Raw genomic sequence first — 15,572 nt, forward strand, 5'->3', positions numbered from 1 at the left:
TTGGGTGGGTGGGTGGTGGTGGAGTTTGGGGGTGGGTGGTGTGGAATGATAATATTAATTGGCGGTGGCGGTGGTGGTGGTAATGACTGCAGTGGGGGCGGAGATGTTAGCGCACGGTGGGCGGTGGCGGTGGTGGTGGTAATGACTGCAGTGGGGGTGGAGATGTTAGCGCACAGTGGGCGGTGGTGGTGGTAATGACTGCAGTGGGGGCGGAGATGTTAGCGCACGGTGGGCGGTGGCGGTGGTAATGACTGCAGTGGGGACGGAGATGTTAGCGCTCGGTGGGCGGTGGTGAGCGTGGTTGAAGGGTGGTGGCGAGAGGTGTTAGGGTGGTGGTTGTGTTGGTTAAGTTGGACGCTAAAATTACTTTTGGCTTTTTAAAAACAAATTATAAGATTTGCCCAGAAATGGAATTCAAATCTTTTACTTGAGACAAGGGATAATGAATTTCCGCATAACCCAATCAATTCAATCTGCGAACCAAACATCATCAATGAATTTGGTGAAAGGAATTTGTGATTCCAATTCCATCAAATTCCTTCAAATTCGAATTCAGCAAACAATACAGCCCCAGGGATGTATTTGGAGTCAACCCTACCATCCATGTCACAGAAGATATAGTTGAACTTTGGCTTGGCTGCTTTCTTCCTTCCTTTTGATAATTCACATGTAAAGGCATTGTAACGTACAAATTCAATACGCTCAAACTTGAGAAATCCATGGATAAATGTTTAAGTAACCAAGAATGTGCAAGATTAAAATACCATCGGGAGTTTCATCAGCTTCAGCACTAGATGCCCTTTCGCTCAAGTCCTTCTCCATCTCTGCTTCAGCAAAAATCAACCAAATACAAGCTCTAATCACAAAAAATCAACCCAAATCCAACACTAATCAACAAAAATCAACCAATTGTAAACCATAATAACCAAATATTAATCCCTGTTCACCAAAACAAATACATCTAGGAAGCAGAGTCGAAGCAGGTGCAGAGAAGCAGGTTCATCTATGAAGCAAAGTCACCAAAATGAGGGAGGGAAAACGGGGCAGGTGTGGAGGCCGTCGAAACAGTGAGGGACCGTATCTGGTTGGATGCGTGGTGGTGGCCATTGAAATAGAGAGGAAAAGAGGTGACAGAAGAAGGGGATCGCCGGAGGGCAGAGAACGGGAGGATTCATCGCCGGAAAAAGGGGAAAAAGCGGGAGGATTCTTCGCTGGTAAAAATGGAAAATAGAGGTGGGGGAAAATCACGCGGGCAAACGGTTGCTGGACCATTCAAATACGATGCATTTGCTATTTGCTAACCAAATTTTTTTTAATTATTAAGAAATAATAACCAATTTTCTAAGTAATATCTTATTATAAAATTTGTATTTTAATCAAATAACGATAAAATTATAATTAAAATATTATTTCCTATAATTTGTTAATTAAATAATTAATATAAAATAAAATAAAATATATTATACAAACATGAAATTAGAAAATATCTGAAATTAATGAAAATAGATCCCACAGTCATGATCGGATCTAAAGAAAATTGTACGAGTATCAGCTTTAAAAAATTTATCTAATAATAATGTAATTATATTTGTGTTAAATTTGTATTTTTATTATGTAATATATTTTATTTTATTGTAATATAAAGAATATTTTATATTTTTTTAGTATCAATTAATATATTAATGTTAAATTTATGAAGAAAATTTTTTTGAATAAAATTGTAAATTTACAATTTAATAAATGAATATATTATATCAATATTACCTAATGATCAAACTATTTGTATTTTTTTTAATAACCAATATATCATTTAATAATTATTCATACAACTAATCTAACAGCTTATTGTTGACAGCCTTCAGCTTATATTTTTTTAGTTTTATTTTTTCAGATAAACATTAATAACTAATAAGGTAAGATTGATGATTTTGGATTGATTAATATAAACTCTATCGGTTGTTGGAATATATTTTTTTGATTAACCTGGATATCTAATCCACTATGTGAGCCGACTAATCTCAGGACGACCACCTGCTTTGCAGATAGCTTACAGTCACCGTATTTGAACCTCCATGGCCACAAGGGGATTTTTATTCTTTCCTTGAATTTAAACCTAAAACCTCCTAGTACTTTTTACCTTTGGAGCCAAGCTCAAACCAATCAGACACCACCCTTGTAGTTGTTGTTGGAATATTTCCACTTGATGATTGTGCATGTTCAAATCAAGATACAACATATTAACATCAAATATAAATAAATTAATCCAACAAACTTAGCCTCAAATTAACAAAAAAAAAACCCTAATATCTAAAAATTAACACAATTTAACTCTAAATAAATAACCATAAAGTTTTAAGAGTTAAAACCAAATATAACCGTCACCCTAAAGAACCGGTTAATATGTTATTATGTTAACATAAAAAATGAGTATAAACAAACGAACACCAAACAGAGAAACCCTAATAAGAAATTTGTATTCACGTAAAACTTTATTAAAAATTTCCATTTTATTATTTATGTTAAATTTTATTTAAAGAAATACAAAAAAGAACGGACATGCTTATCATTAACGCTAAAAATATATTATTTTATTTATTTATTTTAACATTAAAAATATAATTAATTTTAAAATATCAAATATTTAACTCATTTTTAAAATGCCGACAAAAGTTTTCAAACACTGTAATTTGTAAGAAAATAAGTATTTTTAATGTATCTTATCTAATAATTAATTAATTAAAATGATAAGAATATATAAAGAAAAATGAAAACATGAAAGAGAAGTAAATTAAAAAAACGTTAAAAATTCACATTTAAAGATCTGAAAATAAGACATATGGCTCCATTTTTTTGTGGTTCTACAAACAACTACCCCACTCGATGTGGGCCTCTCCCTGTCCATAGTCACACTACGATACCAACCATCCAGACCACCCGAACTATGAACATCATGTGAGAGACAAATCAGATACGCGACAGCATGATAGATGGATGGTTGAAGAGTCTAGTTCCTCCAAGAAGCCCAATCCTCAATGACTTGTAACTCCCACATTACATTGTAACCGCAAGACTCACTATTTGTATAAGTATACCATCCCAATTCCCAAAACCAACTAGATATCTTCCAATTAAGGCGTAAAATACCTAATTTGTTTTCCCTAACTTGACCACCCTTTTTGGACTTTCATATACATACCTTTGGAGTCATTATCACATTCACATAATCCGGAGAGAAAAAGGGTATCTGGCACCCTCCGAAGCTCCTCCATTTCACCGATCCCATAGTCATCACGGAGCATGCATCCCACTGGCAAAGGAGTGGTCCCCAGGAGACATTCTCTAGGGTTGTTGATATCTTATAGTCGATCTTGGATTAAACAGAAAACCCATGAAGAAAGTACTTCTACAGAAGAGTCCGGCTAAAAAGCAACATCAGCCAATATAGGGTAGTGCTGGAGGTAGGTAATACAGACAAAAAGGTCTTAACAACATTTCAGGTATCGGGTAATTTTTCTTTTGGTAACCATGAGTGCCTGTGCCAGCTTGCACACACCCAGGTTAATCTCATGGGGGACTGATGTTAACATACACAAACCCTCTATTTAACGAACCAGTGACCTCCAGGGAGCCAGTTGAGCTACCACTTAACTAATGTAACCAAATCAGCAATGTCAATCTAAAAAACATATGCCATATGTTAGACAGACTAGATACTTTCGAGATATGTATATATATATATATATATATATATATATGTTAACAAACATGCATGTGTGTGTTGAATACGTATACACACACGTGTACATACATTACACACACACACACACACAACGCAAGATAGCAAAAGCCCCCGATCCTTGATCATTCATTTACGCACCTACAACACTAAAGCCATTCACTTATGCCATCAAAGATAACCCTCCCAATAAGCAGCACATTTACACAAATGCTTGAAGGGAAAATTTGGACATCATCAAATGAGAAATGAGGATACAAGAAGAGTTGTTCATGAAATCATTATAAGCAATTAGATGATTTCCAAGCTTTACAATGAGAAAAAAATAGAATTGCCATTAACAAAGTCTCTTGGACCGATGACAATTTGCGCTCTTTGTTTCTTTTCTTTGGTAATAACTAAGGGCCCGTTTACCTAAATGATTACCCAGTAATTGCTTACCTAGTAAGACTCACTTACCGGGTAAGACTCTCCGTTCTTATCATCGTTCTTACCAAGTAAGATTCTTGCCTTTGCCATGTTCATCCGTTAAGGAAAATTGTCCAGTAAATACTTACCGGGTAAGCGTTTAGTAAACGACCCCTAAGCCTTTCTTTATCCCTTTCCCGTATCTAGCTAGCTAACTCAATAACGGATAGGAATCCCAAGGGGGGGAATAAATGAAAAAAATAACTATGAAAAGAATACAAGTTTTTCGAGTTTGAGCTCAAATGTTGTTTAAAACGCATACCTGTATATAGCATCAGCAACTCCATCTTCGTCATTGCTGGCACCAATCACGTTAGCCACAGCTTTTGTCTTCTCTGAACCATTACTGAGAGCTATGCCTAAAGAAGCCAATTCAATCATCTCAATGTCATTTTCGCCATCACCAATTGCCATTACCTGATCACCATTGGTAAAAAAGAGAAAAGTGTTAAAGACCTCAAGTAGGGATCACAGAAGTTAAAAGTAGAAGGTTCTTTGGGGCGTGTTTGGTACACAAATGGGACTGGACTGGATAAATAAGAGTGAGGTGGGATGGTGAAAGAATTGTGGAAGGTTTTAAGGTTTTAATTTGACATGGGTATTTTAGTAATTCACCAAGCTTGTCCCATCTCCCAGATTTTTGTTCCACTTATTTTGGTGGGAGAAAAAAAATGCATTTGTACCACTCATTCCTGTCCGGTCCAAGTCTAATTGTCGCACAAAACATGAGACAAGTTCTTTTATGTCCGGTACTTCCCCGCATACCAAACACACCAGGATGAAGGGAAGGGAAATCTACGTGAACCAGCAAAAGTTACAATTAAAGTCATGACAACATTTTTATGGAATGAGCAAGCATGTTAATGCACATCCTCTTCTAAAAAGGGAAAAATAGCGGGCTCAGTGGTAACTTTGATGGTTGCCACTGATTTACTTTCACAAAACTGCATCAAGAATTGGCATATTGGACCTCATTGTATGAAACATACGGTTTAGTATCCATATTTTTCATTCAAGAGTTGCACATTTACAGATAGGTCTATGATCGATTCATTTGATAGTAAAACTTTATTTGCACTTGATGAGCTTAATACATAAATTATTTGTGAAATTTAATAAACTAGTATACGAGCGTAAGGATGCTATGCTAATGAGATCGAAGATAAATCTAGTGTTTGGTCCACCAACTAATGAATAATTTTAGTAACCAAGCATGCCCAAAAATATCTATGATACCTCTTGATTTTTCTTCATTGACGATCAATACAAAAGTCAGACTATTTATTTAGTTATTAAACGGCGAATGGCTAAGGGTGACCTCATGTATGGCCTGAAGTCCAGCAGTAATTTCATCAGAAATAAAAAGCTTGTTGTTCAACAAAACCAATGTCTGAAACTAGTACAGGAGGCAGGAAGCAAAACCAGATATAGTGCTTTTTCTTTAGAGGCAAGTATATATGGCTACATTACTAAAGAGATTAGGTTGTACTTAACAGATTTCACATAGCTCTAGCCTTCTATGAAACAGCTATATCTTCATCAATCAACTCCATATTGGCAAGATAGCACAGCAGTATCAATGGCTGTTAAGTAAATTCCACACTGATCGTTGCATGCTGTTGTTTTTATTTTAGCAAGCCAAAAGTAACATTTGGTGAAAACAAAATCAATGCCAGCTTAAGCCAACAGGTAGCATTGAGAAAGAAGGACGACAGCACATGTGCATAGAATATGAGAGAAAAAGATGCTTATCTAGCAGATGAGTAGGCAGTAGGAACGTTTATTGGAGACTATGTTAACCAGTTCAAGAGATAAGGCGTGTTTAGACCCCTTTGACCTAGTGCCTCCTCATCCATGGGAAATACAGGAAGGGGGAACGTGAAACAAATTTTAACTCTCGCAATAACTACCAAGAATCTAGTAACAAGGATTAATTGGCTATGCTTATGGTGAATTAATGTTATTATAAGAAATTAACTCGATTATATTGATTGGAACTACACGTACGCTTGGTGCAATTTTTCATGAAACTTCTCTTCAAATATTACTTACTGCACATACTCTTGAACTTATTTGTATCTCTCAAACAACATAATCGGTTATGAAGTACAATACAGATTTTCATCAACCCCTCTAGAAAATAGTTCCAAATTATTGAAAATTCTGAAAACACATTTCAGAAGTGAAAATCAAGACCTGGAAAATTCATGAACCATACCCTGGAATTACACACAGATCAGATCAACACCTTAAACCACTTTTCTGATCTCATTAGTCCTTGAATCATACCGCTAATTGTGTTAATGATTAAGAGCATTGATATAGAACATAAACAGTCCTCACTTAGTAAAACAGGGTAACTTCAATAATCAGCGTTCATTTTGGACTTCTGAGATTTGAATCCTTGCCACCAAAGCTACTATACACCACATATCGTCATTGACATTAGCAAATGAGGAGATTGAGGTGCCTATGATGATAATCTGTCCATTACATGTTTCTCATGATCTCATCACACCTAATCCGCCACTATTATTCTCTCTTAAGGTATCCATTACAAAATAATAGTAGTGGTGCAGTTTTTGTTTTGTCTCCTTGACTGAGATTCTTTTATTGTGGTCCATAGAACTAAATCATACCTAGGATCTCCGTCGTAGTCTGTTTAGCCCTTAAGCAAGAAATTAAATCTCAACTTATAAGATGCCTCTGTTGTAAACAATTCAGGCAAGGTAGTTTTTGTAGCTGCTGTCACCTGTCATTGTTGTGATTGTAATATCCATGTCTATCGTCTATATATTAAAAGATGGGTGGTGGTTTATAGTCGTTTGATAACAACTCTTTTTTCTTTGGAACAAAGGAATATGCAAATAATTTCTGTGGATTGTAATATAACACAAGCGACGGTACAAGGTATATAATCGATGGAAGTTCCATGGCACACACCTCATTTGCAGTAGCACCAAAATGGTCAAGCAGCATGCTTACTCCACTGCCCTTAGAAGTACCAGCGGGTACAATTTCAAGCATATCTGGCTGTGCTTGGACAACAGAGGCACGGCCTGTTGTTGCTTCTTCCCAATATGGCCTGAGGGTACCAGCCACCCCTTCAGCAGTGTGTAGAAATAGCACCTTCTGTAGTTTGAATTTAACAACATAAAGAAGTAGACATGGATGAGCATACAGATGTTACACCCCTGAAAATATAATTTGCACGCTTCAATTAAGGGCTGGTTAGAAATTAACTTCTAGCCCATAACATGGCCATACACCCTTTCTTTACGAATAAACACTCGATGGCTGGCACTCTACAGCATGTGCTTGTTAATAGAAATTAAAAAAGAATGAACATAATAGAAACAAACAATAAGATACATTTTCCTCAAAAAACTAATTACATACCTGTACATCACCACCACTTAAAAGGTGCTCCACTGAAGGCATAATCTCTGCCTGTTAATGGTTTGTGTTAAATAAGTGCTAAGAGGCCCACAGAAATCAACTTATACTTGTATGGCACAAATGAAAGATTATATTAATGACTAAGGTACCTTAGGCTCATGATACACGGTGTGGAGGGAGTCCACAAGAGGATGGTTGAATAGGGTCAAGCATCGACTCTCACTGAATGCAATTAGTGGAATATTGTGCTTTATAGAGTAATGAAATGCCTGCATCACTTGCAGTATATTAGGCATCCAAATTCAAGATAATTTAACTATAAACACTTCCAAAAATATTGTCAAATACAGCATTCTGAACTCTTTTTTTCTGATATATTATAAGAGAGGGAGAGGGGAGGGCTAGAGAAAGGCAGATCACAGATTATTATGTCGCATGATAAAATTTGAAAGTTATGGAGAACTTAAGAATCATAACAGCATAACATACCTCTCTGCAAACATGTGGATCCAAATTTCTTCTGTGAATTTCCCGGCCTTGTTTTCCATAAACAAGCAAACCCTGAAAGATTTATAAATAGGGAATAAGAGAAAGAAGAAAATATTCTTAATGATAAATAGACTGAAAATGACCCATATGGCATCAAAGTCAGCAACAAATCAAACTTCAGTGAACCTAAAGCTACAAATGCTACAAGAAGGGTAAAGTAGCAATCATGGAGATACACTAGTTGTTATATGTTTACTACCTCAAGAATAAAAGACAAAGAAGATCCATACTCATAAAAGCAAGGGTTAACTGTAAAACCGAGGTGTCAAGGTGTACTACTAATAGTAGTTTCTTTCATTATAAAGCTCATAAGCGTGAACTTATCCTTTAGAGATCACAGCATGAACTTGTGATTTTAGTAAGAAAGATGGTCTTTTAAAACTTTGCATCTAGGCCCATGACAGGCTTTTCAAGACTTCCAATGGAGGAAACTAAAAACTGTGAGCTTGCATCTCAGAAGTCCAGTTTGGATGCGAACCGCCAAGATCTCCCATTTTCAAGATTCAAACTTTCTTAACATATCTTCTTTGCATCATACACGGACATTTCATCCTCAACTAATCAATGATATAAAATTAACTTGCAATTTCTAATTTATAGTCAATCAGTGTTAAGTCAGATTGCCACTTAACTACTTCGCAATTTGCAGAGAAGATGGGTCGTCGACCATTTTAGGGTAGAAAGATAAGTAACAAGCGACACTTGAAAATGTGGCAGAGACGAGGGACATTTTTAGTTGAAAAAATTAGCAAGTAGACAACCTGTATGAAAACACCAGGTGAATACTCAGAAGCAATTCCATCTCGGCCTGCTAAATCCACCATCTTCAATAGAGCTATAGCAGCTGGACGAGTCTGTTTCCAAGGATTACATGCAAAATAGTAAGAACCCAAGCAAGCACCACAGCATAAACAAGATAACTAAAACAGACTCTGAGAAATTACCACAAAATCCCAATTTTCCTTACTTTTCCAGTGGCTATCACCACTTTTACACCCCTTGATGAAGCCTCTCTTAAAGCATTTGCATTGGTAGCAGATATTCGACTTTCACTATTCAGCAGTGTACCTTATGTCCATAGCAATGCATAACAACCAATAATCATATCCGGAACATACAAATAACGTCTAACAAAACATTTGGAGTCCATCTTACCATCCATGTCACAGAATATATAGTTGAACTTTGGCTTGTAGAATCGAAGACTGCCTGCTTTCTTCCTTCCTTTTGATAATTCACATGTAAAGGCATTCTACCACAATTTACTTTAACGTACAAATTTAACATGCTCAAACTTGAGAAATCTATGGATAAATGTTTAAGTAACCAAGAATGTGCAAGTGTAAAATACCATCGGGAGTCTTTGGTAGAGGGCTTTCATCATCTTCAGCAGTAGATGCACTTTGGATCAATCCTTTCCCTTTCCATCCAAGACTCTTCAGGAGACGTTCTTCCTCCTCCTCCATTTCTGCTTCAGCTTTGTCACTGAGCTCATGATCAAATCCCAGAAGATGCAACAACCCATGAACCTGGAAATATATAGAAGTGGAGTTTCGCAATTCTAATTCTGTTCTGCACCAATTGATCTAATGTAAAAGCAGCAATATAGAGATCATCAAAGCTTTTCAATGATGTCATTGTTGCTACTCAAATTAGAAGTAAGATGGAGCCAGCAAAAGATAAGTCCAAGGTATCAGGTTGTTAAGCTACTGCTAGGACAAACTTTTTTATTGGAATTCTCTTTATGTATTGTGACCAAAAAAGTAGGAAGAGCAAAAATAAATCCTAACCATTTTAGGGTTTATGGTTTAGCTTTTTAAATTAATTAGTTTTTTATGGATAACTTATTAAACTTCACAAGTAAGCCTCAAATAACATTGCTCGAGAAACCGATCAGAAAAAAGACAATTAAAAATGGAAAATCAAATGAAGATGGTCATAGTATCTAATCAACAATTATAATTCTCTCTGACCATGTGATTTTAATATCTTGCTAGTGTTTTCTTTCCATCTTCTCTCGTGATTCACAGCATTTCTACATCGTAAACTGCAAGTAAACCTGTTTGTAGTCTATCACCTCTCACGGATGCAGTAGTTCTCTACTTATAGTCAAGTACAAATGTTGACACATAATTTTCCACTTGTTACGGCAAGTTTTGTAAGGCATTCCATTGTCAACTGAAATGCACCTTCTATATGAAAATATGCACACTATGTACAATAGAAATACTGAAGCAGGTATTTATTTTTGTACTATCAAGGTTTAAATATACAAATATGCTATATGAGATCCCTCCATAGATAAGATTTGTGTATGCTGCCATCTGCTCCAACATATCTTACAATGTCCAATTATTATCCTATGGTTGTAAAAAGGACATGCTAGCATACAGAAATTCTAAACACAAGCCGACTTGTTACCCTTACCAATAATACAAAATTTTATGTAGATTTCAGTATCAAAAGAAAATTAATTGTATAACCTGTTACAAATAATATCAAGTACCCCTTGTAGTAACTTTTAAGAAATAGTTTGTCCAATTATTGCAAGGTTCTAAATGATGTGAAGCATAGCGTGGCGTAGCGGTGAGGTCAAGCCTCAAGCCTTACGAGTTACGGCGAGGCCATGGCGTTTTTCAAGGCGTGCCCTAAGGCGACATATGTATAGTTGTATACATATATGTATGTATATAACTTGTGTTTGTTAGTGTTTTGAATAATCCCGTAGAACAATTTAAATTCATATGAATTTATAATTATCGAGCTAATAACAAAATGATATCAAGAGTGCAAGATGGATTAAATCTCTTGTCTCTACTCACTACTTTCTTCAATCTTTAAAAAATTCTTGTTCGACTCTCCATGTACGAGAACAAAAGAGTAAAGATTTACCAATTTTAGGGTTTAGTTTTTATGTTTCCTTATAATGTGTACTTAAGTCTTATGTGTCGTACATAACTATCATTTATCCCCCAAGTTATATGCTTAAAAAAAGTAAAAAGAACGCATGCCTTACAAAATAACACACCATAACGCAGTACAACGGAAGCCAAACCTTAGGGTGGAGCCACAGGGGTTAACGTGGCGGCGAAGCCAAGCCTCGGTGCCATAACGTGCCATAAGGAGGCCATAACAAATTTTTAGAACCATGGATTTTTGTCTTTTCATCAACCATATAATCATTTTATCCACAATTATCTCACTTTTCTATTTCCTCTTTCTCTCAATCATATATTTGATGGCTCGTTTTTTGCAAGAGATCGTTATGATATCTATCTTTCATCATTATCTCATTTCACAGCATCAACTTCCTCTTCATTATTATCTCATTTTCCCTAGACTATTTATTTCTTCCACATTTATGATGATAATGAAGGGGCACCCATATATATTCCTGTGTAAACTAAACTATGACACATAGAAAGATAGGAAAAAAAAATATTTATTTTCTTAAATTGATTAGACAAGGTTATCATGGTTATTTGGATACTACTGATTTCATGTTGCTCTTTTTTCGCATAATGTGGTTTTCATCAACCAAAAGATGAACTATAGGATTGGGAGGAAAAAGCCCCCCTCCATCATATTCTAAAATATCTGTGTGAAATAAGATGGTAAGACTGCACAAATTTCAGGAGGTACCTACCAAGCATGTCGTAAACACATTGTTGACATGGTACAATTAGTTCATGGAGGTTTAGAGTGACTTCTACCATGCAGTCATTGCCAACATTTACATCCCCTCCCCCCACATATAACAAAATGTATGCAAATATGTGTATGTATATGTATACACACATGTGCAAGTATGTGTGTGTGTGACACTCTGTGTATACATTTATGTAAATTAAATAAAGATCCAAAGGAGGATTCAACATTCAAATGGAGGACATGGCATCGAATAATACAGTTCAGTTCCCTTTTTAAATACCCAAAACCATTTGAAGGATAAAGTATAAGTTGGACAAACCATAAGAATGCGTATCTCGTCAACAAGAGTGTGCCCTCTTTCCTCTGCTTGTCTTGCAGCCGTTTCGACGGAAATTATTATGTCACCCAACATTAGCTGCAGGATGGAAAAGACATGTTATTTTATTTTTTTGGTAGTTCATCCTATAAACGAAGTTAAGTTTTGATCTTAGAAATTTAATCCAGGTACTTTGAGATTTCATGATTGACAATGATGATTTAGTTTTTAAACTCTAAAATGTTCATATTGCAAAACTTTTAATAGTTTGACATCATTATCCAACTTTCCCCCTACACCATCATGTTCATATCAATTTGAAGTTAGAAAGTAACTCTCAGTTTCATATCAAAATTGAAATGTCAATTTCACGAGGGAGTGAGTACATCATAGTCGTAAATGCAGTTGCAGTTCTCACCATTGGAAGCTTGAGTTCAGGCATATGCTGAGACATAGAGAGAACATCAGTAGCATGGTCCTCATTCCTCCAATCTTTATTAAGCTCACGGATGCATTCATCATGGCATAGAAGTATTGATAACTCGACACTCTCGAATTGGCCAACATCATCGACAGTGGGATCTCTTGTTTTATGATCTGAATCTTTTAACCCATCAAATGCTAATTTCATAGCCATTGGAACATTTAGACGAAGTAATTCTGCAATATCCTGCCCAATTTAGAAAGAGAAGTGTTTTAATCAAGATATGCCTCTCCATTCTACCAATTAAATCTATGAGTTAAAAGAAGTTCCCAAATATCACATTCCGTGTCAAACTAACTATGCTGTATAGGTAAACGAATGGAGAGATGATTGATTTCCAAATATTTTGATACAGGATAACTCACCCTATGCAAAGGTCGAAGAACAGGTTCTGAGAGTTCAGGTACATTACCATGTAAACAAAATATTATTAGATGGCTCACCTCTTATTTCTGTTACTGGTTTCAAATGCATAATCCCAAGGCCCAACTAGTTGGATATGACTGTGGCATGTTACTTGTCCCATTTATGCAAAGTAATTTTGTTGCCCAATTTAACAAGAAGAACAATCTTTATTATTCCAAAGAGTTGAGGTTGGCTATCCCAGCAAACCTTATATAAAGGTGAAGGCCCATACCCCCACCCCATCCCATCCTATCCTACATTGAGCAAGGGCACACTAATAGCATCCTTCCACACACTTCTTTCATGAGCCAAACTCCTTTAATTTATTCCATATATTCAAAATCTACCTTTGCTGCTTCCCCATGTCAATCAAATTTCTCCTCTACCTTCCCATGTCAATCTTGGCCTGCCCCTAGTAGGCTAGTCTATGTCCTCCTAATATTACAAGTCTCCTCTTCTAACTGATGCATCAAAAACATCTACAAAAATATGATCGAACCATCTCAAGCGTGTTGACTCAACCTCTCCCTACAGCTTACAAGACTTCAGCATTTACATTGATGAACAATATAAATATCCACGAAAAAATAAGAAGTAAAACTTGAACAAGTAACAAATTTGAACTGCATATAGGGGTGCACAAAAACCCGACCAACCCAGCCAAACCAACCCAAAAAATGCAAGCCAACACATGGTTGATACAAGATTAGGTCAAACCGCATATATTTGGTTAGACTTGGAGTTGGGCCAGACCCAATGAAACCCGACCCAACCCGATAAACGCATACTCCACATGGTTGATAAAAAATTAGGCCAAACAACAGATATTGGGTTGGACTTGGTTTGTATTATTCCAAGTTTTTCTGTTCTATCATCTAATCTTTGGTGGATTATCTTGATTAGCTGCTAAAGATAAATGATAAGAAGCTTTTAGGGTTCAAACTTCATCTCTATTTGATGGAACAACTAGACTCAAGACAAGTGTTCCAAATTTCATCGCTATTTGATGCATGTGAATGTAAAATTAGAACAGGGCAGGACTCGCTGGAAAAAGGAAATCAATGAGGTTTGAATATGATTTTGGTTAAGCTAATTATATAGAAGAATTGCTGACGAGTTGACATTCCAATCGATCCAAAGATAATGTCTGCAAACTTTTTCTCAGTTGAAGATATTCCAATCATCTCTACCTGTTAGGATTCAAAGTTTAAGGGAAGCGTGACAGGTATATGCACAATAATTATACAATATCAGAATTATAATTCTGATATAATCCAAAAATAATTGCATTTTATATACTTATGTGTACATCTTCAGCATCCGCTTAATCCCCATTTTTAGCTCAAGTAAACGGTTTTTAGAACACCAGTAAAAAAAACAATGGAAACAGAAAGAGGGAGTAAAACCAGAATTTCAGTATCATCGGGCAACTGTTCTTCGATACAAATCTTTACATCGAGCTCCAACTCCTTCCCTTTCTCCTTCTTCCTGGCCGACGGGCGACCTCGCACCTTCCTATACCCTCGCTGCGACGCCAATACCTTCCCTCCCAACCTTCTCGAATGCATCCAATCTCCATCTCCGTGGTAAACAGAACCGCCAAATAAACCACCAAACAATGGAGTAGAAGAAGTAGTAGAATACGATAGACCAGCAGACCGAGAATGAGAGAGCAATGGAGGTAACGATGCGAGTGTGGACGATGGTGAACAGATGGTGCGAAAGAAGATAGCCGTCGCCGCCATGGAGGAAACCTCCAAGGAAGAATGGAGGTTGCGAAGGAGCATAGGAGGGAGGCGATACCTCATCCGGACCGGAGACGGCGACTGAAAGTGACGTCTTGCGTGGATATACGTCTTGCGCGTATATCCACCGGGGCCGAACCCAAATTAGAAAAATCGAACCGCCGGTTTACCCAAGTCTAAAAATGTAATGTTTTATTGAGTAAATTACGGATTTGGTCCATGCGGTTTATGATTTATTACGTATTTGATCATTTATCTTCATCTATTACATAATAAAACCTACGGGTGTTTAAAAACTCGACCAACCCGATCAACTCAGTCCAATCCAATGCGAAATAATCCAATCCGAAGTAACACGATGTCTAATCGAGTTGTAAAATTGTCAAACCGGAGGTATTGGGTTAATAATATTTGAACTCAACTTAACCCGATGAACCCGATATTCTTTTATTTCTTGGATTTAATATGATTGTTGAATTTCTATTAATATATATATATTAGATAATTACACTATCATATATGCTGTTCATATACTAATATTTTCAATCTATTCACGTCTCTATATACTCATTCGTATATATGTTTAATAACTGTGAACATATATATATATATATATATAAATTGAGAAAATTAATTGAATGTGATATACGTAAGAAATATGGATAAGTTGTTATCAAATGGTTGATGATTAAAAAAAATTATGAGTAAAGAAATAACATATTCAAGTACCAAAATATTAACCCTCTTCAGATCTGACAATGGAAAGGGAGCCTTAGATTAAGACATTGTTTGGTAAACATGGGCTAGCTTATTTTTTGA

At 36.1% G+C, this 15,572-nt stretch overlaps 2 protein-coding genes across 2 annotated transcripts in view; both read right to left on the reverse strand.

The window, feature by feature from the left end:
* Positions 1–633, reverse strand: part of LOC112520628 (endoribonuclease YBEY, chloroplastic-like) — a 4,058-nt gene extending 3,425 nt beyond the window's left edge. Inside the window, exon 1 of the mRNA XM_025129032.1 lies at positions 599–633. Within this exon, the coding sequence (XP_024984800.1) occupies positions 599–605 (7 nt within the window). The 5' untranslated portion in view covers positions 606–633. The remainder of the gene's footprint in view (positions 1–598) is intronic.
* A 3,691-nt stretch (positions 634–4,324) lies between these two features.
* Positions 4,325–14,915, reverse strand: LOC112521340 (endoribonuclease YBEY, chloroplastic). Its single transcript, XM_025130139.1, has 12 exons — positions 14,415–14,915; positions 12,538–12,789; positions 12,123–12,218; positions 9,504–9,681; positions 9,308–9,376; positions 9,120–9,220; positions 8,914–9,006; positions 8,093–8,164; positions 7,753–7,872; positions 7,604–7,654; positions 7,148–7,336; positions 4,325–4,621 (listed from the first exon to the last, which is right to left on the reverse strand). The coding sequence occupies exons 1-12, from the start codon at positions 14,814–14,816 to the stop codon at positions 4,454–4,456; spliced, it is 1,791 nt and encodes a 596-aa protein (XP_024985907.1). The 5' UTR covers positions 14,817–14,915; the 3' UTR covers positions 4,325–4,453.
* Between the last annotated feature and the right edge of the window lie 657 nt (positions 14,916–15,572).

This window comes from Cynara cardunculus, assembly GCF_001531365.2.
Source record: "Cynara cardunculus var. scolymus isolate 2C chromosome LG 11, CcrdV1, whole genome shotgun sequence".
NCBI lineage: Eukaryota > Viridiplantae > Streptophyta > Magnoliopsida > Asterales > Asteraceae > Cynara > Cynara cardunculus.